The 27464-nt window shown below is 43.0% G+C and overlaps 1 protein-coding gene across 4 annotated transcripts in view; it reads right to left on the bottom strand.

The window, feature by feature from the left end:
- Positions 1–27464, bottom strand: part of MCM3AP (minichromosome maintenance complex component 3 associated protein) — a 55767-nt gene that overhangs the window by 19600 nt on the left and 8703 nt on the right. For all 4 annotated transcript variants that reach the window (XM_049627671.1, XM_049627673.1, XM_049627670.1 and 1 more), the window contains exons 7-20: positions 25548–25687; positions 23152–23349; positions 22347–22615; positions 21048–21210; positions 18560–18720; positions 17425–17663; positions 16898–17124; positions 15672–15772; positions 8843–8974; positions 8330–8443; positions 2687–2839; positions 964–1161; positions 324–392; positions 108–242 (exon numbers count right to left, since the gene is read on the bottom strand). In XM_049627671.1, the coding sequence (XP_049483628.1) occupies positions 108–242; positions 324–392; positions 964–1161; positions 2687–2839; positions 8330–8443; positions 8843–8974; positions 15672–15772; positions 16898–17124; positions 17425–17663; positions 18560–18720; positions 21048–21210; positions 22347–22615; positions 23152–23349; positions 25548–25687 (2299 nt within the window). The remainder of the gene's footprint in view (positions 1–107; positions 243–323; positions 393–963; positions 1162–2686; positions 2840–8329; positions 8444–8842; positions 8975–15671; positions 15773–16897; positions 17125–17424; positions 17664–18559; positions 18721–21047; positions 21211–22346; positions 22616–23151; positions 23350–25547; positions 25688–27464) is intronic.

The following is a 27464-nucleotide window of genomic DNA, read 5'->3' as shown; positions in this document are numbered from 1 at the left end:
CTCCTCTGTGCGACAAGGGCCAGAGTCCCTCCCATCCTCCTGTAAAACTCCACCTCCTGAAGCCACTTTCTCAACCTCAAAGCCCAGGGAGGGAAACCCTTCCTGACCTGCCAGGACTCCCTGGGGACTGCTCTTCTCCATCAGGCAACACCAGCACCAGCTTCCAAAACACACGCTCCCACCTTCCAGGGAGGTACTTGGCCACGAGGGATGGCAGGTCCAGGGGTGTCCATGCTGCATCACTGGAAGGAACAGAGCACAGAGGGTAAGCCAGTGCACAAGTCCCATGCAGGAGAAGCACACATGGCAGGGGGATGACAGACCTCAGCAGTTGCTTGTAAAAGTGCTGAACCTTCATCTGGTGCACTGTCTTGTTCCTGAGCCACCGTAACCTACAAAGAAAGGAAGACACTGTGCCTTCATGAGGCCACCTCAGTACCCATGAAAGGAATTTGGTGAATATTTACTGATGTTCTGAGTGGAAAGTAACTGGTTAATAGTGTCTCCTGATAGAGAATGGTTAGGAGACCAAGAAAACTTTTTCTGATAAACAGATCAGTCAGAGAATTTGTTCATTCCACAAATATCAAGCCATGGGAGATGAGTAGTAAACAGACAAAAATCCTGCCCTCAAGAACAGTCATGAGGACAGAAGAAACTCCACCAATGAAAACTGATAGATGTATCCAGAAAGACCAGAAGACAAAGATGTGATTCTAAGTAAAATTCAATTACCAGGCCCTGAGTGTTTTAAGTGGAAAAGGAGTATGAAATCAAAGCATGTAGCACAAGTCATACATCCAGAACTAGAGGAAGAGACGACCTTCAAGAATATCCTGCATCTATTTTCACGTTCTCGGATTCTCTCCACCTTCCCTCCAAACACACACATTAATCCACGCTCTCCGTAAAGCCGGGTGGGGCTGGGGAACACTAGGCGGCCATGGCAGGCCAAGTGCTGACCTGGTGCAGGAGATGCCCAGTTTCCCTGCATGGCCCAGATCCAGGAGGCCCTTGGCCAGATTCTCCTCAGCAATGGGGCACTCTGCACTGGGTGCCAATGCCTTCAGGCGGTTGTTCATGTCCACACAGCAAGGCGCTGCAGGGAAAGCCCGCATCTGGCGCCTCAGTTTTTTCCGGGCTGCGACGGCTTCCCTCCACCTGGAGGGCACAACAACGTATCATCATTGGGTATTTTCAAGGTTACTACGAGGACAAATGCAAAACCACAGTCCAATGCTATAACGTAGGGAAGCACAAAGTTTTTTTCAGCAATAGTCCTCAAGCTAACAAATGAAACAATTAAAATTAACACTCAGGCATGGGAAATGCACAAGAGCAGATGAGTGGTGGTAAACAACAAAAGTAGTGAACTGAAGCACTGAAGCTCAATGATCTCTAGACGCTAACTTGGCGATATGGATATGGATACAAGATACACACTCTGACCCAGCCAACACCACTCATGGGAACTTCTCTCCAGATATGTGTGCACCTGTACGAGATGTCTGTACAAGGACGACCACCACAGCACTCTGCCATAGCTAAAAAGAGAAGCCATGTGAAAGTCCATCACCGGAGAACTAGATGGGTCCTTTCTGGCTGCACTGACAACCCTGGGAAGAGTCCAATGTGCTGCTGTGGTGAGGCCTCCGCCTTCCCTCGAGTGGAGTAAAGACAGGTTAGCACAGATGCTGCCGTCTGTGCTAACAACCACAAAAAAGGGCAGAAGGCTTCTGGATGCGTACTCAGCAGCTGCTGCTTCTGAGGAGGAAGATGGGTATGGAGACTTCTGTCGTACGGAGACTCACTTCTCCCTATATTCCCTCTTATATGGTTAAACTTCCAAGTACACTCTTACTTTAAGTGCTGTTACAAAATGACACATGACACAACATACACAGTACAAGCCCAAGTTTAAAGATTAACGACAGGGTCACCTAGTTGGCTCAGTCAGCTAAGCATCCAACTCTTGATCTCAGCTCAGGTCATGATCTCACAGTTCATGTGATCGAGCCCCACATCAAGCTCTGTGCTGACAGCCCAGAGTCTGCTTGGGATTCTCTCTCCCTCTCTCTCTGCCCCTCCCCTGTTCACGCACTCTCTCTCAAAATAAACTTTTAAAAAAAAATTTTAATACATAAAGATCCATGATAAAATAGTCACATACTTCCATCCAATTAAGAAGCAGTGGCCATGACCAGCACTGGGCCCTGCTCAATTATGCACGCTCTCACTCCCAAAGGTAACTGCTGCACTAAGTTTATGATCGTTAATTTTCCTTCCCTTCTTTAGGGTTGTACCATCACATAAATTTAAAACAATGTATTTAGTTTGAATATACCCTGTTTGTACGTTGTACAGATTTCCCTAAAAACTGCTTTTTTTCACTTATATAAGTTTTAGAAATTCACCCATGTGGGTGCACACAGCTAGAATTTATTTGGCTTATTCAGAGCCATCTCCCTGCATCAAAAGCATTAGGTAAACGACAGAGAGCAACCTATGAATACTTGTCAAAATACAAAACAGCCCCCAATCTAATTCCTTATTTATCCCTTAGCGTTTACCCTTTAGGAAGGAACATATTCGTGGGTATGTATAATTGACTATATCTGAAAGTATCATCTTTGTAAAAGGCTCTCCCCACATGCATCCATTTCATCTGTAAGGACACAGGACTCACCGCTGGAGATATTTGCAGAAGCACTGCAGTTCCTGGAGGGTCTCCTTTGCAGTCTGGAAAATCTCCTCCCCAAGAAACAAGTCCACCAGGTGAGCACAGACATCCTCACAGCAACGGGCCATGCGGACTCTCTGGTCTGTCTCCACTGCATTCCTATAGAAGAGGATAATCAAGATGGGAGACACTGTACCCAGGGCCCACATACATTGAGGGCTTGCCCTAAAAGTGGCAAGATTCCACATCCTTACTACTGAAATGCAATTGTGCCTCTCCCACAAGAGAAGCTTTAAGATTTTCATTTTACTTTGGGGCGCCTGGGTGGCTCAGTCAGTTAAGCGTCTGACTTCAGCTCAGGTCATGATCTCACGGTTCATGAGACCCGCATCAGGTTCTGTGCTGACAGCTCAGAGCCTGGAGCCTGCTTTGGATTCTGTGTCTCCCTCTCTCTCTGTTCCTCCCCTGCTTACGCTTGCTCTCTCTCTCTCTCTCTCTAAAATAAATAAATATTAAAAAAAAAAAAAAGATTTTCATTTTACTTAATGCACAGACCTGTTAAGACAGAGGAAAAGACAAAAGTGGTATAGGCTACTAGATTATAGGTCCAATCAGGCCCTTGTAAACAGTCAATAAATAAACTTTTGTCTTAATAAATTAGCTACAAATTTTAATTTTCAAGTGACCATTAAAATAACTACAACACCTTCTCATCAGCACTATCCGATGTTTGCAATTAAAAGTGTCCCAAGAGCTGGCAGCCAAGATTGGCAGCCCATGTTTCAAATGGCAGTGGCCCTCAAGATAAACCAGCATCTAAATGAGATTTTTATGACAAAATTCTGTCAACCAAGGGAGCACAAACAATTTTACCAGATATATTTAGTCACAAAAATCAAAGAAGCTTAAACAAGCAAGACATGCTTTCAATAGTCCTCTATGGCAGGTGGAGACAGTCCTGGTGCTGAGCTGAAGCCCAGATCTCCTGGGACTGTGGAAAAATATATCAAGTCCCAGCTCTTACATATCTCCTAACACTCCTTCCTGGGATTAAGAACAGACATTGATCCATCACTTATGAGGTTTCGTGCTTAAACAGGGAAATAGACTCCCAATTATTAAAGATGCAAAGAAACATTAAACAAAACACTCTGCCTCCTTGCTGTGTCCTCCATCTGCAATGGAATCTGTGCTCTGCCATAGTACAGTCCATCACTTTCAGGGCTACCTCAGGGTGGTTTTTTTTATTTATTTATTTTTTTTTAATTTTTTTTTTTAAGGTTTTATTTATTTTTGAGACAGAGAGAGACAGAGCATGAACGGGGGAGGGGCAGAGAGAGAGGGAGACACAGAATCAGAAGCAGGCTCCAGGCTCTGAGCGGTCAGCACAGAGCCCGACGCGGGGCTCGAACTCACGGACCGCGAGATCATGACCTGAGCTGAAGTCAGCCGCTCAACCGACTGAGCCACCCAGGCGCCACTCAGGGTGGTTTAGGCACAAAGACAGATTTCCCTGCACACTGAACTTCTTTCTTCCCTGAAGCTTGACAGTGAAATTAATAAAGTTCTTAGGCAGCCATCAACTTAATATAAACTACTAAACATATAAGATGTTATAGTATATAAGCCTCATGGTAACCACAAATCAAAAACCTATACTAGACACACAAAAATAAAGAGAAAGGAATCCAAGCATAGTAGTAAAAAAAGCCGTCAAACCGCAAGTGAAGAGAGCAAAAGAAAGGAACAGAGAAAAACTACAGAAAAAACAGAAAGCTATTAACAAAATGGCCATAAGTATATACGTATCAATAATTACTTTAAATGTAAATGCTCCAATCAAAACATACAGGGTAACTGAATGGATTAAAAAAATAAGATACATAGGGGCACCTGGGTGGCACAGTCAGTTAAGCGCCCAACTTCAGCTCAGGTCATGACTTCAGCTCAGGTCATGATCTTGTGGTCCATGAGTTTGAGCCCTGCCCCAGGCTCTGTGTTGACAGCTCAGAGCCTGGAGCCTGCTTAGTATCCTGTGTGTCTCTCTCTGCCCCTCCCCCACTCACGCTGTCACAGTCTCTCTCTCAAAAAATAAATACACATTTAAAAAAAAAAAAAAAAAAAGACCCATCTAAATGCTGCCTACAAGAGACTCACATCTGACCTAAAGACATATAGACTGAAAGTGAAGGGGTGAAAAACATATACCATGCAAATGAAGGGGGAAAAAAGCCAAGATAACAATACTTAGACAAAGTAAACTTTAAAACAAAAATCATAGCAAGAGACAAAACACAGACAAGAGATGTAATGATAAAGGAAACAATCCCAACAGGAGAACATAACAATTATAAGTATCTATGCACCCAACATGGAAGCACCTAAATACATAAAGCAAATGTTAATAGACAAAGAAGAAAAACCGACAGTAATACATACAGTAATGACAGAGGACTTTAACACCATATTTACTTCATGGATAGATCATCCAGACAGAAAATCAACAAGGAATCCGTCTCTTTGAACAACGTATCACACCAGCTGGGCCTGACAGTTATATATGGAACATTTCATCCGAAAACAGCAGAATACATTCTTTAAGTGTACATGGAACGTTCTCAGGACAGATCACGTTAGGCCACAGAACATGTCTCAATAAATTTAAGACGACTGAAATCACATCAAGCATCTCTTTCAAACACAACAGTACAAAACTATAAATCAACTACGACAAAAAAATCTGGAAAGAACACAAATACATGGGGGCTAAACAACATGCTACTAAAAAATGAATGGGTCAACCAAGAAATCAAAAAAGAAAAAAATATATATACATATATATATGGAGACAAATGAAAATGAAAACACAACAGTTCAAAATCTTTGGGATGCAACTGTTCCAAGAGGGAAGTTTATAGTGATGCAGGCTCAAGAAACAAGAAAAATCTCAAACAACCTAACCTTACACCTAAAGGAGCTAGGGAAAAAAAAGAACAAACAAAATTCAAAGCTTATAGAAGGAAAGAAGTAGTAAAGATTAGAGCAAAAATAAATGAAACTGACAGTAGACAATCATAGAAAAGATTACTAAAACCAAGAGCTGGTTCTTTGAAAAGATAGACAAAATTGATAAACCTTTAGCCAGACTCATCCAAAAAAAGAGAGGATTCCAATAAATAAAATAAGAAATGAAGGAGAAGAAATAACAACTGACACCACAAAAATACAAAGGATTATAAGAAAATATTATGAAAAATTATATGCCAACAACCTGGACAACATAGAAGAAATAGATAAATTCCTAGAAACACACAATCTTCTAAAACTGAAATAGGAAGGAACAGAAAATTTCAAAAGGTTACTAGTAATGAAATGGAATCAGTAATCAAAAAACTGCCAACAAACAACAGTCTAGGACCAAATGGCTTCACAAGTAAATTCTACCAAATATTTAAATAAGAGGTAATACCTACTGTTCTCAAAATATTCCAAAAAAGGAGAAGAGGAAGCAAAACACCCAAATTCATTCTACAAAACCAGCACTATTCTAATACCAAAACAGACAAAGATACTACAAAAACAGAAAATTACAGACCAATCTCTCTAATGAACACAGATGAGAAAATCCTCAACAAAATAGTAGCAGACTGAATACAACAATACATTAAAACATTATTCACCACAGTCAAGTGGGATTTATTCCAGAGATACAAATGTTGGTCAATATTCACAAATCGATCAATATGACACACCACAACAAGAAAGGATAAAAACCATATGATCATCTCAACAGATGCAGAAAAAGGGTCTGACAAAATGCAACACCCATTCATAATAAAAAACCCTCAACAAAATGAAATAATAAACATCATAAAAGCCTCAACATAATAAAAGCCATATATGAAAAACTCACAGCTAACATCATATTCAACGGTGAAAAACTTGAGAGCTTTTCCTCTAAGATCAATAACAAGTCAAGGATGCCCACTCTCACCACTTGTATTCAACATAGTATTGGAAGTCCCAGCCATAGCAATAAAACAAGAAAAAGAAATAAAAACATCCAAATTGTTAAAAAAGTAAAACTGTCACTATTTGCAGATGATGTGATACTACATACAGAAAACCCTAAAGACTCCACCAAAAAACTATAAGAACTTATAAATGAATTCAATTAAGTTGTAGGATACAAAATTAATACACAGAAATTTGTTGCATTTCTATACACTAATAATGAAGTAGAAGGAGAAATTAAGAAAACAATACCATTTACAGTTGCACCAAAAAGAATAAAACAGCAAGGATAAATTTAACCAATGAGGTAAAAGACCTGTACTATAAAACACTGATTAAAGAAACTGAAGAGGACACAAATGGAAAGGTATTCCATGCTCATGGGTTGAAAGAGAATATTAATAAAGTGTCCATAATACCCAAAGCAATCTACAAATTCAATATAATCTCTATCAAAACACCAATAGCATTCTTCACAGAACAAAAACAAATAATCCTAAAATCTTTATGGAACCAAAAAGACCTCAAATAGTCAAACCAAACTTGAGAAAGAATAACGAAGTTGAAAGTATCACACTCTTAGATTTCATAATCTACAAAACTATAGTGATCAAAATAATATGGTACTGGCACAAAAAGAGACACACAGACAATGGAACAGGATAGAGGGCCCCTACCTACATGGTCAATTGTCTATAAACAAAGGAAGCAAGAATATACAATGGGGAAAAGACAGTCTTTTCAACAAATGGTGTAGGGAAAACTGGACAGCTACATGCATAGGAATGAAACTGGACTACTTTCTCACACTACACACAGAAATATGAACTCAAAATGGATTAAAGACCTCAATCTGAGATCTGAGACCTGAAACCTTAACACTCCTAAAAGAAAACATAGGCAGCAATCTCTTGGGACATCAGCCTTAGCAACATATTTATGGGTAGGTCTCCTCAGGCAAAGGAAACAAAAGAAAAATAAACTACTGAGATTATACCAAAGTAAAAAGGTTTAGCACAGTGAAGGAAACCATCAGCAAAATAAAAAGGCAACCCAATGATGGGAGAAGATATCTACAAATAAAAAATAAAAGAGACAATATAGTAAATAATATTGTAATTACGTTGCATCATGACAAGTGATGAATACACTTATCATGGTGAACACTGAATAATTTATAAAACTTTCAAATCAACATGTTGTACACCTGAAACTAATATAACACTGCATGTTAATTACACTTCAATTTTTAAAAAGTTAATAAAGTTCTTAAGTGAGATGGCTCAAAATGATCTTTTAACATCTGAAACAAGGGAAGGGACCTCTTACTTGAGAAAATTAATGGTAAATGACTTGGTGTACAAGACTGCCAATGAATTATTTTGCTAACAGACACTTGCCCACACCCAGCGCAGGGTCCACAATGAGGATGAGAGTGTATGTAAGTGAGGCCCTCTCTGTAGCAACACATACCAAGTACATGGATGGCATTTTACTGTTTGGCTACCCAAAAGATATGCTACCCCCTGTCCAAGTGAAACACAGCTAGCCTGAACTTCACCAGCCTGGCCACAGCACTTCAAAAACCCCATTTTGTCCCACCAGCCCACACCCTCAAACTACAACTTCATTTACTTCAACTCCTGGGAACAGGTTTCCCTCACGCATTCTGTCACCACAAGTTCTGTCAGCTCTGTAGCCAGGCCATGGCTCAGCTGAGTTAACACCAGTTCTCTCTCTTGTTTCAACCTAAGGGTAAAAGAAAAAAAAGCACAAGAGTAATGTTTAAGAATAAAAAGTGTCAGTACACTCCGTGACCTCATGGGTCGGGATTTGAGTTGTGCCTCCTAATAAGCTGGCAGGCCCACTCCTCTAATCCCACCAGACATGACACACAGTCACCCACACCCCAGCTCCCCTGACCACCACTCTTACCCCCAACTCCAGCTACACGGAGGGGTGCTGCTCACAAGGTGGGTGTGGCCTCAGGACCCCCACCCACTCCCTGAGCTGCACTGCATGAGGATGCTGGGTGAGCCATGGGTTTCATGCTAGTGCAATGGTAAGAGCATCCTAGACCAGGGTGAATTCTGTCCTTTGTCCACACACCCCGACCTCAGGCGCACTGCAGGAACACGACACACTCACCTTTCCTCTTCAGCCTGCCGCCTCTCCTCCTCCTTTCGCTCCCTTTCCTTAGACACTTCCTCAGCTGCAATGTGCCTCAAAATGCCTGTGGTTGCAGCTGTTAACAGCTCCTCCATAGCAGCATTGGAAACACTATGCAGAGAAAAGTGGATACGATTCTAAATAAATAAAAGCCAAGGAAGCCACATAACTTCTAATATTAACAAGGAAAAAATATATATTTAGCTTTTAGCATAAAAATTAAGCATGTGGTTAGAAACACACAATCAAAACTGACTCATGTAAAAACAGAAAATCTGAATGGGGTGCCCAGGTAGCTCAGTTGGTTAAGCCATCTGACTTTGGCTCAGGTCATAATCTCACAGTTTGTGAGTTCAAGCCCTGAGTTAGCCTCTTCTGCTGTCAGCCTGGAACCCACTTTGGATCCTCTGCCCATCTCTTCCTGTCCCCCGCCGCCGCCATGTGCACGCACATGCTCTCTCTCTCAAAAATAAACATTAAAAAAAAAAGAAAATCTGAATAAACCTGTAACTTGTAAAGAGATTCATTGAGTCTTCAAAAACCCCTCCCAAGGGGCACCTGGGTGGCTCAGTCAGTTAAGCATCCAACTTCAGCTCAGGTCATGATCTCATGGTCCGTGAGGTCAAGCCCCATGTCAGGCTCTGTGCTGACAGCTCAGAGCCTGAAGCCTGCTTCAGATTCTGTCTCCCTTTCTCTCTGACCCTCCCCCATTCATGCTTTGTCTCTCTCTGTCTCAAAAATAAATTAAAAAATTAAAAAAACAAAAACAAAAATAAAAACCAAAAACCCCTCCCAAAAAAGGAAAGTCCAGAACCAGATGGCTTCACCATTAATTCTATCAAACACTTAAAAGAAGAACAGCCCTTCTCAAACTCTTTCAAAAACCTAAAGAGGAAGAAACACTTTTTAACACCTGAGGCCAGCATTACTCTATCTGAAACCAAAACCAGAAAAAGACACTATAAGAAAATCACACACCTGGGCGCCTGCGTTGCTCAGTTGGTTAAGCGTCTCTGTCTCACGCTTTGTCTCTGTCTCTCAAAGATGAATAAATGTTAAAAAAAAATTTAAAAAAAAGACAACCACACACCAGGGGTGCCTGGGTGGCTCAGTCAGTTAAGCATCTGACTTCAGCTCAGGTCGTGATCTCACAGTTCTTGAGTTTGACCCCTGCATCAGGTGAGCTCGAGCCCCATTCCAAGCTCTGAACTCTGTCTGTCTTCCTCTCTCTCTGCAGTTTGTGGGATTCTCTCTCTCCCTTTCTCTGCCCCTCGCTCACACTCACGTTCTCTCAAAAATAAATAAATAACCATACACCAATATCCCTTATGCATACTGACAGAAAAAAAAATCCTCAACAAAACAGCAAACCAAAATTCACCAATATATTTAAAAGATTATACAAAATAACCTAGTGGGATTTACTCCTGGAATGCAAGGAATAGTTCAACAAATGAAAAACAATGTAATACAAACACATTAATGAACTGAAGGGGGGACAACCCACGTGATCATCTCAATTGATGCAGAAAGAGCATGTGACAAAATTCAGCACCAGTTTCATGATGAAAACACTAAAAAAAAAAATAGAAATAGAAAGGGACTTCCTCCACACGATATAGTCTATATATGAAACACTCACAGCTAGCATCAGATTCAGATATGAAAGACAAAGTTTTTCCTCTAAGACCAGGAACAAAACAAGGATGTCCTATTTGCTGATTCTAGTCAATACCATATTGGAGATTACAGAAAAATAAAAAACATCTAAACTAGAAAGAAAACTTTATTCATTGAGGACATGATCCTGTACACAGAAAATTCTAAGAAATCCACTCAAAACCTATTAGAACTAATAAACAAGTTTAGCAAAACTGGAATATAAGGATCAAAAATTCAATGGTATTTATTTCTATCACTAGCAATGAGCGTTCTAAAAATAAAATTAAAACAATCTGATTTACAATAGCAGTGAAAAATAAAGCAATTAGGAATAAATTTAATCAAGGATAAAGACATGTACAATGAAAAGCACAAAACACTGCTGAAATTAAAGATGACCTGAACAAACAGAAAGCCCATGTGAATAAACTGGAAGACTTTTTAAAAAAAACAATCATCTGGGACACCTGGGTGATTCACTCGGTTAGGTGTCTGAGTCTTGATTTCAACTCAGGTCATGATCTCATGGTTCATGAGACTGAGCCCCACGTCAGGCTCCACACTGACAAGGTGGGGCCTGCTTGGGATTCTCTCTCCCTCTCTCTTTGCCCCTCCACACATACACATGCACGTGCATGCTCTCTCCCTCCCTCTCTCTCAAAGAAAGAAAGAAAGAAAGAAAGAAAGAAAGAAAGAAGAAAGAAAAGAATTAAAAACCTTTAAAAATAATCTATGGGGCACCTGGGTGGCTCAGTCGGTTAAGTGCCCAACTTCAGCTCAGGTCATGATCTCACAGTTCATGAGTTTGAACCCCTCATCGGGCTTGCTGCTGTCAGTACAGAGCCCCCCTTCATATCCTCTGTCCCATCTCTCTGCCCCTCCCCAGCTTGCACTCTCTCAAAAATAAACACTAAATAAATAGAGTCAACATTTTTTAGAAACCTTAAAAAAATATATAATAGTAATCTTCTATGCCCAACATGGAGACTGAATTCACAACCGCAAGGTCAAGAGTCGCCTGCTTTACCAACGGAGCAAACAAGGTGCCCCTAGACTGGAAGACTTAATGTTAAGATGTCAACACTACCCAAAGCAATCAACAGATTCAATGCATCACTATCAAAATCCCAAAGAGATTTGGGAAAAATTCATCCTAAAATTCATATGGAATTTCAAGGGACCCCAAATAGTGAAACTGTCTTGAAAAAGAGAAACAAATTTGAAGGACTCATGCTTTGTGATTTCAAAGCTTACTACAACTTACTACAAAACTACAGTAATCAAAACAATGCGATACTAAAACAGACATATGGATCAACAGAACAGACTAGAGAATCCAGGAAGAAACCCTCACGTATATGGCCAATTGATTTTCAACAAGGGTGCCAAGACCATTCAAAGAGGAAAAGACGGTTATTTCAACAGCTGGTGCTGATAAAACTAAGTACTCATATACAAAAGAATGATGTTGAATCTTTATCTTACACCATATATGAAAACGAAACCAACATGGATTGAAGACCTACACTTAAGAGCTAAAACTATAAAGGTCTTAGAAGAAAACACAGGGAAATAATAACGTTGGATTTCGCAATTTCTTGAACATGACACCAAAAGCACAGGCAACAAAAGAAAAATTAGATAAAATGGACTACATAAAACAAAACAAAAAAATGGACTCTATAAAATTTAAGACTTGTGTAGATTGAAGGACACTATCAAGAGAATGAAAAGACACAGCAAAGACATCCCCAAACAGACTGGGAAAAAATATGTGCAAATCATATATCTGAAAAGGGATTAAAATCCAGAACATAAAAGAACTCCTACAAACTCAACAACAAAAAAACAATTCAAAAATGGCCAAAGGACTTAAATATAGATTTCTCCAAATAAGATACACAAAAGACCAATAGGCACACAAAAACATGCTCGACATCGTTAGTTACTAGGGAAGTGCAAATCAAAACTACAATGAGATACCACTTCACACCCATTATGATAGTTACTACAAAAACATTTTTTTAAAAAAAAGATACTACGTGTTGGCAAGAAGGTAGAGAAAATGGAATCCTCGTGCACTGCTGGTGAGAATATAAAATGGTGCAACTGCTGCAGAAAATAGTTTGGCAGTTGTTAAAAAGTTAAAAATAGATCATATGATCTAGTAATTCCACTCCTAGGCTTATACCCATAAGAACTGCAATCAGGGAATCAGTTATTTGTAAACCAATGTTCGTAACAGCATTATTCAGAAGGTAGCATAATCAAAAGGTAGAAATAATCCCAAGGGTCCATCAATAAATGAACAAAATGTGGTGTATATACACGTTACATATGTTTATAAAGTTGACTCTTGAACAACACAGGTTTGAACTGCACAGGACCACTTACACATAGAATACTGTAAGTATACTTTCTCTTCCTTGTTTTTTCCCCGATGATCTGAATAACCATTTCTTTTCTCTAGCTTACTTTATTGTGAGAATGCAGTATTTAATACCTTAACATACACAACATATGTTGACTATTGATATTATCAGTAAGGCTTCCAATCCACAAATTGTAAACAGTTAGGATTTTGGGGAGTCAAAAGTTATACTTGATCTTTTAATTTAATGTTTGTTTATATTTGAGAGAGAGAGTGCGCAAGCAGGGGAGGGGCAAAGAGAGAGACAGGGACAGAATGTGAAGAAGGTTCCATGCTCTGAGCTGTCAAGAAAGAGCCCGACACGGGGCTTGAACCCATGAGCCAGGAGTTCATGACCTGAGCTGAAGTTGGACGCTTAACTGACTGAGCCACCCAGGCGCCCCAGTTATACTCGGTTTTTGACTGCACAGGGGGTTGGCACCCCTAACTCCCCATGTTGGTCAAGGATCAACTGTACATTTTAATAAGAGTATTATTCAGCCATAAAAAGGAATAAAATGCTGACACACGCTACAATGTAGATGAACTTGAAAACATTCTTGTGTCTAAAAAAAGTCAGACAAAAAAGGACAAATGCTATTATGATGCCACTCATGTGAGGTACCTAAAAAAGACAAACTCATAAAGACAGAAAGTAGAACAGAGGTTACCAGGAGTTGGGGAAAGAGAAGAACGGGAAACTATTGTCTAATGGGTCTAGCTTCTGTTTGGGATGACAAAAAAGTTCTGCAAATAGACTGTGGTGAAGGATACCATTAATGTACTTAATGTCACTGAACTGTACACATAAAAATGGTTGATTTTTTTTATGTACATTTTATCAAAATAAGTTGAGCCAACAGAAATCATATTTATTCTTATTTCAAGCAAACAGAAAATATGTACCTGCCTCTAGTATAAGAAAATGAATCAATAAAATTAATCCTTTTGAGTCATCTACATTTATACAGGTAAAATAATGCTTTTTAATCATTGTGTGGTTTCGTATGTAATAGAATTTTTTCTTTTTTTGAGAGTGAGAGCAAGCATGCAAAATGGGGGGGAGGGCAGAGAGAGAGAGAGAATCTTTTTTTTTTTTTTTTAATGTTTATTTATTTTTGAGACAGAGAGAGACAGAGCATGAATGGGGAAGGGGCAGAGAGAAGGAGACACAGAATCTGAAACAGGCTCCAGGCTCTGAGCTGTCAGCACAGAGCCTGACGTGGGGCTCGAACTCACGGACCGCGAGATCATGACCTGAGCCGAAGTCGGCCACTTAACCAACTGAGCCACCCAGGCGCCCCTAAAGAATCTTAAGCAGGCTCCACGCTCAAGGCTCAACTCCATCCATGACCCTGGGATCTCGACCTGAGCCAAAATCAAGAGCTGGAAGTTCAACCTACTGAGCTACCCAGGCACCCTAGGATTTTTAAAACATGTTTAAAATCCTTAAGAGTCTGATTTACTAGGGGCACCCGGGTGGCTCAGTCAGTTAAGGATCCAACTTCAGCTCAGGGCATGATCTCACAGTTTGTGAGTTCAAGACCCACATCAGGCTCTGTGCTGACAGCTTGGAGCCTGGAGCCTGCTTCAGATTCTGTGTCTCCCTCTCTCTCTGCCCCTCTCCTGCTCATGCACGGTCTCTCTCTGTCTCAAAAATAAACATTTAAAAAAAAAAAAAAATCTGGTTTACTGGGACACCTGGGTGGCTCAGTAGGTTAAGTGTCTGACTTCAGCTCAGGTCATGATCTCACGGTTCATGAGTTCCAGCCCTGCAATGGACTCCCCGCTGTCAGCACAGAACCTGCTTCAGATCCTCTGTCCACCTCTCTCTTTGCCCCTCCCCCATTTGTGCTCTCTCCCTCTCTCTCTCTCTCTCTAAAAAAAAACATTAAAAAAAGGAATCTGATTTACTACATTAATTGGCTTTAATTAACTTTATGAAAGTTTTTTAAACGCTTAGAAAGGTTTTCATTATTTAAATTTCTTTTTTAATGTTCATTTGTTTTTGAGAGAGAGAAAGAATCAAAGCACGAGCAGGGAAGAACAGAGAGAGAGGGAGACACAGAATCCGAAGCAGGCTCTAGGCTCTGAGCTGTCAGCACAGAGCCCAACACGGGGCTCAAACCCACGAACTATGAGATCATGACCTGAGCTGAAGTCAGATGCTTAATCAACTGAGCCACCCAGGCGCCCCAGAAAGATTTTCATTATTAAATTTATTAAGACTAGATATTTAAAATATTAGAATCAAATATATAAAATTTATGAGTGTAGCTTGAAATCTCTGAAGAAATTTCATCACAATATAAGATGCAAATTATAGAAAATGTTTAAGGAAATTTCACCCGTCAAATTTATAAAGTAAAACAATCCCAGATCACATAAAGTATTTTTAATTCTTAACAGAGAATAAACAAATTTTTACTTTACTAGAATTTAAAGGCACGTTTAAAGTTTAAAAAAAAGAACAAGTTTTCAATTTACATTTTAATAAACCTAACATTGCTCAAAAAGCACACACAAACAAGAACTCCATGCCATTGACAAAGAAAAGGTGAGGAACACGAACAGTCACACCCACCTAGAGGGCAGGACCAAAGTTAAGCCTGTACGAATGAGCAGCTGTGACCTCCTGTCCAAGACTGTCAGCAGCTCTCGGAGAGGAAATGTAGAGGGATGGGGCTCGGCCCCAGCGAGCAGACAGCTTCAGAGCAGAAAGGGCGCAGGACTTACCCCAGAGCTGTGGTCGCAAAGGCCGCTCCAGCAGCGCCAACCTCCTCGCAGTCCCTCTGAAGAACCTCCTGGATGAGCTCATCCACCACCTGAGCCAGGTCCTAAGGAGAGGTCACATGGGGGTCAGGGCAACGGCAGCGAGAAACACTGCCTCAATCCAGACTGAGCTTAAAACCAATCTAGCTGCACAGGCTAAGGGTACTGAAAACCTTCACAGAACCAACCAGTCTCACGGAGCAACCCCTCTGGGGCCAAAAAAAAACTCCCTTCACGACCTATCAGTGGCTACTTGTCTGAGGGCATCTAACAGTCCTCACGTAGGAACTGGCTACGCTGCTTCGGGAAAGGTTTCCTGCTAATGAACACAGAGGAGCCTTCTGGAGAGGCCAAGGCAAGCCTGCTGCCTGCTCAGTGACGCCATGCCGCCCCCACATCCTATCAAACATCGTCAGTCGCTGCAGCCATTCTTCACAATCCTCTCAGGCCTCCTTAATCATGACCAAAACCGGCCCAAGCAACAGGGTGGCGAGCCCAATCCCACAACCTGTGTGGCCAGTGTGCACACGGTGCTGCGTGCCTGTGGCCCCACGTGTCCCTAGTCAACATGCCCACTGGCTCTCTGGAGCGAGCAGTGTCGAATATCACTCAGAGCACGCACACCAGGGCCACAAGATGGTGCTGGGACAGGACACACTGAAGAGCTGCTCTGACAACTGTGCCCAAGACGGGGGAGCGTCAGCCCCAGCTCAGCCACCCGAGGCCAAGTGACCGCAGGCCGGGTCTCTCCCGGGACCCCCCGCAGGAGACCAGACAACACAGCCTACTCCACAGGGGAGAGGGTAGTCCACAGAGACCCATGCGTCTGCAGAGTTCTCAATGCAGGGCCGCACCTACTTCACCTGTCATGTTACTTCCAAAAAACCCTCAGCGCCTTCTCTAGTCTTAGCTGTAGCCCTTTCAAACAGACACACAGGCAAAGAGCTAGGGAGCCTGGCGCAGCCTGTGCTCAGAGCCCCAAGCTCCTTGCCTAAAGGACAAAGGCTTAAGCCTCCAGGGCCAGGGTCCTAGGACCTGCCGCGGCTGGCACTCAGAATATTCTAGAGCCACAAGCGCAACCACCTTCATGGAAGTGATCTACAGACAGAGGTCAGACTGGACGTCAGACGCTGTTGGTGACACTGATACGCAACTGGCTCCTCAGAGCCCTGACCTGGAAGATTCCTTACCGCATCAGAGTACGCAGGTGCAGGCCTTGGAGGAAGCAACTCAGGCTGCACAGGGGGCTGCAGGGGGGCCTGCACAGGTGGCTGGAAGAGGCCAGGCACTGTGCTCAGAGTTGGTGCCGGGAGGTGAGGCAGAGAAGCTGGTGTGGGTGCAGGGATGGGAAGAGGCTGCTGGAGAGCAGGTGGGGGCACATCTGCCTCTGTACCACACGCCTCTCCTTTCCCCTCACCTGCAAGGGAAGAGGCAAGTGTGGGCAAATAGGGCAACCCCTGAGCACCCACAGTGATCCTTAATGGCCACCCTCCCAAGCAATGTCACAGGGGACGGTATGTGCTTCACCTGTGGGAACCAAGCACTATGACATCAGGGAGCCATTCAAGCCACTCTTAAGAGGAGCAAAAGACATGAGCACTGAGCCAATATCCACCCGACCTACCCCTCACCCTTAAAACAAGACAGATGCTCCTGGCTCCCAAGAGGCTTCCTGAAGGGGCAACAGCTAGTTCCGTCACGTAACGCAGCTCCTCACCTGAGTCCAAGCCGGGTCTCTGAGTGCCTGTGGGCAGCTCCGCAGCCAGGCTCTCCCCAACGTACTTGTTCTGGGAGTTGAAACTGCACACGGGAGTGTGACGAGGGATGGGGGGCAATGGCCCTCCATTCACGATTTCCCCAACCGACACTGTCAGCTTCCTGGTAATAACCACCGACTTCCTGGCCTTGGATAACCCCTCTGGTTCCAGGAACGAGGACCGGTTCAGCTCAACACAGCTACCCAGACCACAAAGAACCCACGGAGAGGCGTTACACAGGTAAAAAGCCAACCTTTACCTTCTCAGTGCCCAGCAGAAACGCTGAAAGCCCTGTCCCCATCATTAGGTCACCCCACAGCCATGTGTAAATGAGGAGAGAGGCAGTAAAAGCTGACTTGGCAGCTGAGCCCACAGTACCCACAGCTGCCAGCCTGGACATTTCCTTGTGACACGGGAGCCTCCCGGCCTAGCTGTAGACAGCCACAGGTAGAATGCCAGACACCTACGTGCTCCTGTCTTATTCCAAAGCTGCCACGTTTCTTTGAGGACTGCAGAAAGCAGATAGGAAGGGGCTGGCAATAAGGAGAGGAGGGAAGGGGTGGAGAAACCCCAATGGGCAATAAGACGTTGGGTGCATGTGCACGCACGTGAGTAAATGGTGCACATTATGGTGCCATTTTCTGGGAGAGGGTCCGCGAGTTTCATAAGGTTCTCAAAACACTGACTCCAAGCAGTGGAGGAGCCCCTGGCCTGGCCCACTGGTGCCTGTCTGGACCACCAGAGGTGGGTAGTTGTCAGTCAGGGGCCAGCAGAAGTCATCTTCAAGAAACAGAAGAAGAAAGACCCTAACCTTTCCCTGTAGGATCTTCAGTAACGCGTGAAAAACCCTGATTCTGGAGTTGCAAAGAAATGGGTCTGAACTCCAATCCACTGACGAGCAGCGTGTGACCTGAGGATGCTCCCCAGCCATTCTGAGCCTCGCTGATTTCACCTGCACCCCAGGGAGGCAGCATGTGGAATGTGCCCTCCTCTGGGGCCTGGCATGTAGCTGGCACTTCCCAGACCCTCATCAGAATTAAAAACAAACAAAAAAACGAAAACAAAAACAAAGAGAGGCCACCTCTCTGCTCTTACCCATCAGAGACAGTGAGACCGTGGTAGTTCAGGAAGTCTGTGGCCTCCTCACAATCTCGGAAGAGCAGCATGCGCACCACGCCATCCAGGGGAAAGACGGTGGAGCGCTGCGTGCTCACGGTATACGCTATGTTGAGCGCCCGGAGAGCGTCCTTGCGGATCTGAAGAGACAAGATGAATCACTACAGGGTCAAGGGACCAGTTATCCCATAACCACAGAATTGCCAGCATAGGGCACAGCGTCCTGCTGTAGTCCCTCTGGAAAGCAATCTGGCACTAAGGAGCCTAGGCTTAGCAATCAGCAGGGAATTTGCTCAGCAGAAGATAAGCAGAAATGCAAGCGAAGCAATCAGTCTCAGACACAGGAAAAGTCAGGCCATGAAGGCTTTAATTGAAAGAAACCCTAGAAGACAGGGCACCATCAGTGGCTCAGTCGACTGAGCATGTGATTTCAGCTCCGGTCATGATCTCAGTTCATGAGTTCAAGCCCCACATTGGGCTCTGTGAGCGCAAAGCCTGCTTCTGATCCTCTCCCCCCCTCTGCCCCTCCCCTACTTGTGTTCTCTCAAAAATAAATAAACAAAAACAAAAACAAAAAAAGAAACCCTAGAAAACAAATTGTCCATCAACAAACAGGTCATGTGGAAAGTCAATTATGCATCCTCCACTTGACAAAAAGCTGTGTGGCAATAAAAATTACCACAGAGATGATGGAGTGAAACAGAAAAATGCATAAATGACACGAAATTTGTAACAAGTGCTTTAGAAAAAAAAAGAAAAAGAAAGGAAAGTGCTAACAAAAATTACATGTGTACGTGTGGGCGCTAGGACTCTGGGTGACCCCTTGCTTCCCCTTGCAGTGCTCTTTAACCCTACCAGTATTTATCCAGTGTTTACTTTGCACCTGGCATGGTTACTGCTGGGCACACAACAATGCACAAAACAAAATCCCTGCCCCAATGACTGGCATGCCAGGGAGAGACCGACGATGAACAAGATGAATCTGTGAAATACACAGCACATGTAATGGTGACAGTGCAACCAAGGAAAGAAGGCAGGGGAGAAGGGCAGGCGGGCAGGGTGGGCCCTGCTGAGTTGGTGGCAACCAAGACAACACCAGAAGGTGCCATATGTCTCTGTAAGGAGAAAGAACAGCAGCAAGAACAGCAAGTGCAAAGGCCCTGTGGCAGGAGTGTGCTGGGGTTGAAGGGACTGGAAGAGTCACAGCAGGTGGAAGTGAACAAGGAAGAACCCTATGGGACCATGTCAAACACACTATTTCTCTAAAGAAAAAGCACTTAGATGTCTTTTTGCTCAAAGTTATTAAAATGGGAACAAATGGCCAACATCCTAATGTTGAATAATCGTTTCAAAGTATTAATTATCAGTTTTATTTGTTGAATGTACAGAGTTCCACAAGTAGCATGTTGTTTAAAATCTTTTCATTTGTTCCAGAATTTCGGTTCTGTTGGCAACTGTCAGACCTGACAGTGAGCAGACTTGCACAAGACCATTTGCCTGGACTAAGACCATGGGCTTAGTCACTGTTTATCACTGAACTTGATGTGTGACCAAAGAAAAATAACCTGGAGTCACAGAACCAGCTGGTCACATCCTGAGACACCCCCACCCCAAGCAGCCTCCTCCCCACCAAGCAGACCCCTCACAGCTGGGGGCAGCACAGTGTGTGCGCTGTCAGGGCTGGGGCTGAAGACCTGACTTGAGGAATTTCTGGCATTCAAGCTCTGTGTAAAGCACCAGGTAAGAGACCAGTCTTCCCCAGGTTTGTAACCCCAAGGCACAGCACAGTACTCAACAAAGAACAGGCCCTCAAGATATTTATTGGGACAAATTTAGCATCATCACGTTCATTCCAAAAATAACACTTAAGATTTTTAAGTTAGGGATTTTGCATGTGCAATTTTTGATTTTCAGTTTCCGTGAATGATAATAATGCTGAACTCAAGTCATATATATTTTTTTTTATTGAGAGAGGGAGCATGTGAGCAAGGGCATAGAGAGAGAGAGGGAGAGAGAGAAAAAGAGGAAATGATAGAATAAGAGAATCCCACAAGGGAGAGAGGGAAAGGGAGGAGGGGGGAAGTGGGACTCACCTGAAGCGGGGCTCGTGCTCACCCCATTCAGAATTTAAACTCACGAACCATGAGATCATGACCCGAGCCAAAGTCAGATGCTTAACCAACTGAGCCACCCAGGCGCCCTCAAGTCATATCACTCTAAAGAAATTTGTCTGATCTGAACCTAACAATAGTATATTCCACTGCACAGCCTTTTCCGTCAGTAGTCAATGGCGCCAACCCCTGTAAAACAAGGTACCCCAGTAACCCTCTCAGAGGGCTAGCGCGAGAGGGTTACACAAGAGTCACCCCAGGACCTGCTGAAATGTTCTCAGAATAGAGAAACACTTAAATATCAAAAGTAACAATCTGCTTCCTTTCAATTCTTCAAGTACAGCTACGTTACTCACCTGATTAAAGTAACAATGTAAAAGACATGCGTTCAGATAAGAAGCCGATTGGACCAGTTTGAAAAATCTCACAAAATTATTACTGTTCAATGCAGCAAAAGCCTGAACAGCAAATTTCACTTCGGAGGAATTTCTAACAGCAGGATGGAACTGTTGTACTTCTCTGTCAATTAAAGGAGATAAAGAGATTAGAATTTTATTTTTAATTAGACAAAATTTCCATGAAAACCAGATGTGATTTAAAAAAACAAAGATTTCAACCATATGGAGAAAAAGGGACTTAATGGAGACATGTGCCACTCTGTTAGATTAGTAATTTCGAAGCTGCCACTCTTGGACTAGATTGGGAAGAATGGTGTTCTCTAAAAAGATGGTAAATAAACAAATTCACGTAATAATCAATTTAAGGATTATCAAAGAGTCACTTTAACGCCAAATGACTACAAGCTGTTTTCACAATGATGATGTCTAAACAAAAGCTAACTCTGCTATGTAAGTGAACAGCTGACTGAGTCACTCAAGAGAAGAAAGGCACCCGTCACCCATGAAAAGACCACACTTCCGTTTTCCATAACCAGTTTATCTCCGGGACCGAATTTTAAAACTAAAAATCGGTAACACATTTCGATACTGTTTAACAAGGTTCTTAGGGAAAACAGTAAGCTAAAAAACAGTTTCAGCATAAATAAGAGAGTCTCGGAAATAAAGGAGTCACTGGCTGTCACCAAGTCCGGTTGACCAACAACAGGGACAGAGACTCAGGGGATTCTGCTGTGTTTTCTCCTATAAATGTCCACCTGTGTAGCAGATCAGTATTTAAAGTTCATTCTTTCTTAATATCCCCCTACAAACATTCGTTTCACACAATTTTTTCCTCTCCTATCACTTAGTTCTATGAGGAGGCGTGTGTGGACGCATGTAATAGGAAACACGCCTGGACATAGCAAACTGCTGACAGCTCTTGACAGGGCGCCCTGGGCTTCCCTGTCCCCCCTCACTTGCCTCTTCTGTTCATCAGGCAGATTGCTTCCTCGTCTTCTCACTGACAAAGAGAAACTGTTCTTACAAAGGATCTGGGGCCTACTCCAACTGCCGCCGTCAGCACAGCCCTGTCCTGGGGCCCCCTGCACCTCCGCTCAACAGAGCACACAGCCCAGCCCAGGCTGCTTACTGTCAAGCCCACACTCGACACCAGACAGACTCTGCGCTGCCAGCTGCCATGAACCCTAACAGCTCTCTTCCTGTTTAAACCCTGCTTTTCCAGACAACTTAGGTTAGTTTCTGACTTTGAAAATTTACCTTAGGATGTCCCCCTTATTGAGATTCAGCAGAACATTGTAGCCCTGGAACTCTGCTTCGCTGGCACAGAACACACCCTTGTTTCTTAGGTCCTGGTACATCTCCTTCAGACTCTGAAGGCACTTGGTCATGTTCTCATTGTTGATCTTGGCATCAAAAGAGGACATGGGCTCCTCACACATGAAGTGAGCACAGTGGATATGGAACCGAGTACACTTCTCAATCAGGGATACCGTCACAGGGTCACACAAGTGCTGCTGGGTGATGTCCTGGCCATGAACGAGAGGGAGTATTATACACGCACACACCTCATCCACACACCTTACGTACATACGTGTCTCCTACACACACAGATCTCACGCACATATTTCCATGCATAAAGAACCAAATGTGAGAAAAAGCGGGATTACCTGAATTTCTCTCATCAATTTGAAACAAAGTGCATGAAGCACATTTTAAAAAGACTTTGTAATGATTTACTGTTTTTAATGTTTATTTGAGAGAAAGAGAGTATGTGCGTGTGCATGAACAGGGGAGAACAGACACAGGGGGAGAGAGAGAATCCCAGGCAGGCTCCATGCTGTCGGCACATGGCCTGACGTGGGGCTCGAACCCACGAACTGTGAGATCATGACCTAGGCTGAAATTAAGAGTCAGATGCTCAACCAGCTGACCCACCCAGACACCCCTGTAATAATTTTAAATACAGCATATTCTTTTACACAGATGAGTAAAATGAGAACTCTCCCTTCAACTCTGGAATTCACATGCATTTTCTAGTTTCCTGATCGAAAGTGACTGATACCTTCCGAATGCCCCGTGTGCGGTTCCACACGAAGTCGTACCAGTCCCGCAGACTGCCCTCCTTCTGGTCCATGATCTGGGTCACCAAGTAGTCCATGGTCCTGCTGAGCACTGCCGAGGGCCGAAGCTCATGCGGCAGGGGCTCTTCCTGATCAGCAGAAGAGCGGCTGTACTCCTTCACGGCTGCTGCGTGATCCACCTGAGGACACAGAGTGGGAACAAACCTGTGTGTCAGGTGCTGGGCCAGCTTCCCCACAGCTGTGCCTTAAAATGAAGGGGAAAATCACCCACAAACTCATACAAGATCAAAACTACAGAATACAATATTCAAATGTAAAATTTGTTTGAAAGTAATGACCAAAATTCAAAAACAAATGAGAAACTTGTTTTTGGCAAATATGACAAGGAGTGAAGAAGCAGAAGGAATGTAAGTGGGGGCACATGCCTGGCTCAGTCGGTGGAGCATGCAACTCTTGATCTCAAGGTTCTGAGTTCGAGCCCCACACTGGGTGTAGAGAATACTTAAAAATAAAATCTTAAAAAAAAAGTAGGGGGGGGAATAGAAGTAGAGATACATGTGCACGGCCCCAAGGGCAGAGGTGTGACAGGTAAGGGACTCTGAAGCATTTTAACACACCTTAGCCACACTCAAACACCAAAGTAAGTCTACATGGATTAGAAAGGAAATGGAGACAGCAGCAGGGAGGCTCATGGGGGCTGCACAGCTGCACAAAAAGGCCTGGAGCTGTCCCACCTGCAAAAGGAGGCTGAAGACACATGGCCAAAGGCAGAAGCCCAGATGTCCACAGACTGAGCCCCAGGCATCCACCTCAAGCTGCCATCATTGTCCCCTGGGGCAGGAGCCTCTGCTGTGATGCAGAGATGATGATGAGAGCATGCAACTCTCAATCTCACGGTTACAAGCTCAAGCCCCACACTGGATGCAGGGATTACTTAAAAATAAAATCTTAAAAAAAAAAAAAAAAAAACAGCCAATAGAGGAGACACCTATAAGCAAAATTAATGAAGAGAAATTAACAAAAATTTAAATTTTTTTTAAAAATTGACAAAGGATTGGGGCGCCTGGGTGGCTCAGCCAGTTAAGCGTCCAACTTCAGCTCTGGTCATGACCTTGCAGTCTATGAGTTCGAGCCCCACGTCGGGCTCTGTGCTGACAGCTCAGAGCCTGGAGCTGCTTCAGATTCTGTCTCCCTCTCTCTCTGCCCCTCCCCTGTTCGTGCTCTGTCTCTCAATAATAAATACACGTTAAAAAAAAAATTGACAAAGGATCTAAAATGGTGATTTCTGAGAAACAGTTTGGGAACATGCATTGACATACACATGTTCAGGACCTTGAAAAAAGGTCATACCCTCTGATGTAGTAATTTAATTCTTAGGATCTATCAGAAGGAAATAACCTAAATACTTTAGATTCATTACACACAAGATGCCCAGTAGAATCATTAATAAAATTTAAATATTAGAAACAGCCTATCTAGTGATTGCAAAATGGTAAGTTTTAACAGTTACATAAATCAATTAACAGGCTGTCATTTAAAACATGCTGAGTTACGCCTGGGTGGCTCCGTCAGCTGAGCATCTCATTCTTGATCTCGGATCAAATCATGATCCCGGGGTTGTGGGACAGAGCCCCACACTGGGCTCTGCACTGACAGCACAAACTCTACTCTCTTTCTCTCTCTGCCCTTTCCCCCATTCTCCCGCACTCTCTAAAATAAAAATAAATAATGCTGAGTTTATCAAAACATTCACAATATAATTTTAAGTGAAAAATATTCACACAGAATTGCATCTAGAGGATAATCTCAAGCGTGTAAAACACATACATAGAAAAGGGTAGGAATACGGGGCGCCTGGGTGACTCAGTCGGCTAAGTGTCTGACTCTTGATTTCAGCTCAGGTTATAATCTTGCGGTTTGTGGGTTTAAGCCCAGCATCAGGCTCTGCGCTAACAGTATAGAGTCTGCTTGGGATTCTCTCCCCATCTCTCTCTCTCTCAAAATAAATAAATTTTTAAAAACAAAATTTTTTAAAAGGGATACTAATAAACTGTGAAAAGAAAAAAGAAACAAAGAAATTTTTAATCTGTGAAGCAAATCTCCTATCTACATCTATAGAGAACCATGGGGTCCGGTCACCTCATATAGGATTGTTTAGTGTACACCTCACAATAAAAACAATTTAATATGAACATTAAGAGCACATCCCCACTACCCTCTAAAAAGGTAAACACCCAAACCAAATATCAATATATACAAAAATCACAAAAAAGTCCCCCCCCCCCCCCCCCCCCCCCAGTGTATCCCACCTCCACCCTGATGATTTAAATATGGACAACAGCCTAGAGAGCAACCCCAGGAGGACATGGGGCTCCACCTGATCAGTCCCTGGGACCACTTCAAACACGCTCAGCTGGCTCCGGGTCTCCCGCATGTACCGCTCCTTCTCAGGACACATATCTGGGCACGTTCCAACAAAAGTTCTTGCTTTGTCCAGGTCAGTTCTTTTTACCCGAGCTAAATGATGACAAGTAAAAAATAAGAACGTATCACACAGTTACTAGGAACCCAGAGAAGTGTGTCTTTATGATGATAAAAAGAAAAAGGAAAAGAAAAAAAGAAAGGCAAACACTGCAAATTACAAAGTAAAAGAAATATGTTTTAAATGCTGGGCCTATGGAGTGCCTGGGTGGCTCAGTCGGTTAAGTGTCCAACTTCAGCTCAGGTCATGATCTCACAGTTCGTGAGTCTGAGCCCTGCGTCGGGTTCTGTGTTAACAGCTCAGAACCTGGAGCCTGCTTTGGATTCTCTCTCCCCCTCTTTCTGCCCCTCCCTCATTCTCTCTCTCTCTCAAAATAAACATTTTAAAATAAAGCAGAGTAAAAAGTAAAGTAAAATAAAATAAAATACATAAAAATACAATACAATACAATAAATCAAATCAAATCAAATCAAATGCTGGGCCTAGAAAAAAGAAAGCATGGCCTATCACATCAGGCACCAGGGCATCCAGGCCCATGAAGACCCCTGAGGAGGCCTCATCCCCCCTGCAACAGCCACAGATTCTCACTGCACCCTACAGGCAGGGGGCACACGTGGCTGTTCATGGCTCTGGTAATGAATTCAAAGATAGTCATGCTGCAATATGTTTGTTAAAAAGATCAATTTGTTAACTGTAAATATTCAAAATACACTAGTACTCTAAAACTCAGTATTTCATCACTTTTTTCCAGCATGTCTTTAACAGGATTCACCTAAGAGAATGTACCCCGGTCCTGAAGTGAATAAATTATTACTTTCCATACAATTTCTTACAAAAGTATCTTTTAAACGAAATGGAATGCAACAACTTCACAGCTCAAAACACACAAGTTCAGTCAGTTAAGCCCTGGACTTTGGCTCAGGTCATGATCTCACGGTTTGTGGGTCCAAGCCCCGCATCAGGCTCTGTGCTGACAGCTCAGAGCCTGGAACCTGCTTCAGATTCTGTGTCTCCCTCTCTCTCTCTGCGCCTTCTCGCCTCACACTCTCTCTCTCCCCCTCTCTCTCTCTAAAATAAATATTAAAGGGGCGCCTGGGTGGCTTGGTCGGTTAAGCGTCCGACTTCGGCTCAGGTCATGATCTCACGGTCCGTGAGTTCGAGCCCCGCATCGGGCTCTGTGCTGACAGCTGAGCCTGGAGCCTGCTTCCGATTCTGTGTCTCCCTCTCTCTCTGACCCTCCCCCGCTCATGCTCTGTCTCTCTCTGTCTCAAAAATAAATAAACGTTAAAAAAAAAAAAATTATAAAAAAAATAAAATAAAATAAAAAAATAAAAAATAAAATATTTTAAAAAATTCTTTTTACATATACACATCTTATTTTTATTCTGAAAAATTTAAATACCTACTAATTCTATTTGGAATACAAAAATTCCGTTCCTGGGTTTCGACAACAAAAAATCACCATGTCAATGACATGATGCGTGACAGCAGCTTTTATTACCATGTTAAGGAGGCACTGTGATTATTCCACTTATTCACAGCTTCTAAAGAAAGGAAAATCCTACAGCTAAAATCTAATTTCAAAAAAACTTTGCAAAGAAAAACACAAATACTTTTTCATTTGTGCTCGTTGCACATATATTTTTTTTTTTAAGTTTACTTATTTTTTGGGGGGTGAACGAGCAGGAGAGAGTAAAGAGAGGAAAAAAAGAGAATCCCAAGCAGGCCCGGCGCCGTCAGCACAGAGCCCAATGCGGGGCTTGAACTCACGAACCAGAAGATCATGACCTGAGCCAAAACCAAGAGTCAACT

This window comes from Panthera uncia, chromosome C2 (genome assembly GCF_023721935.1).
Source record: "Panthera uncia isolate 11264 chromosome C2, Puncia_PCG_1.0, whole genome shotgun sequence".
Lineage (NCBI taxonomy): Eukaryota > Metazoa > Chordata > Mammalia > Carnivora > Felidae > Panthera > Panthera uncia.
This window is presented reverse-complemented; position numbering and strand designations above follow the sequence as displayed.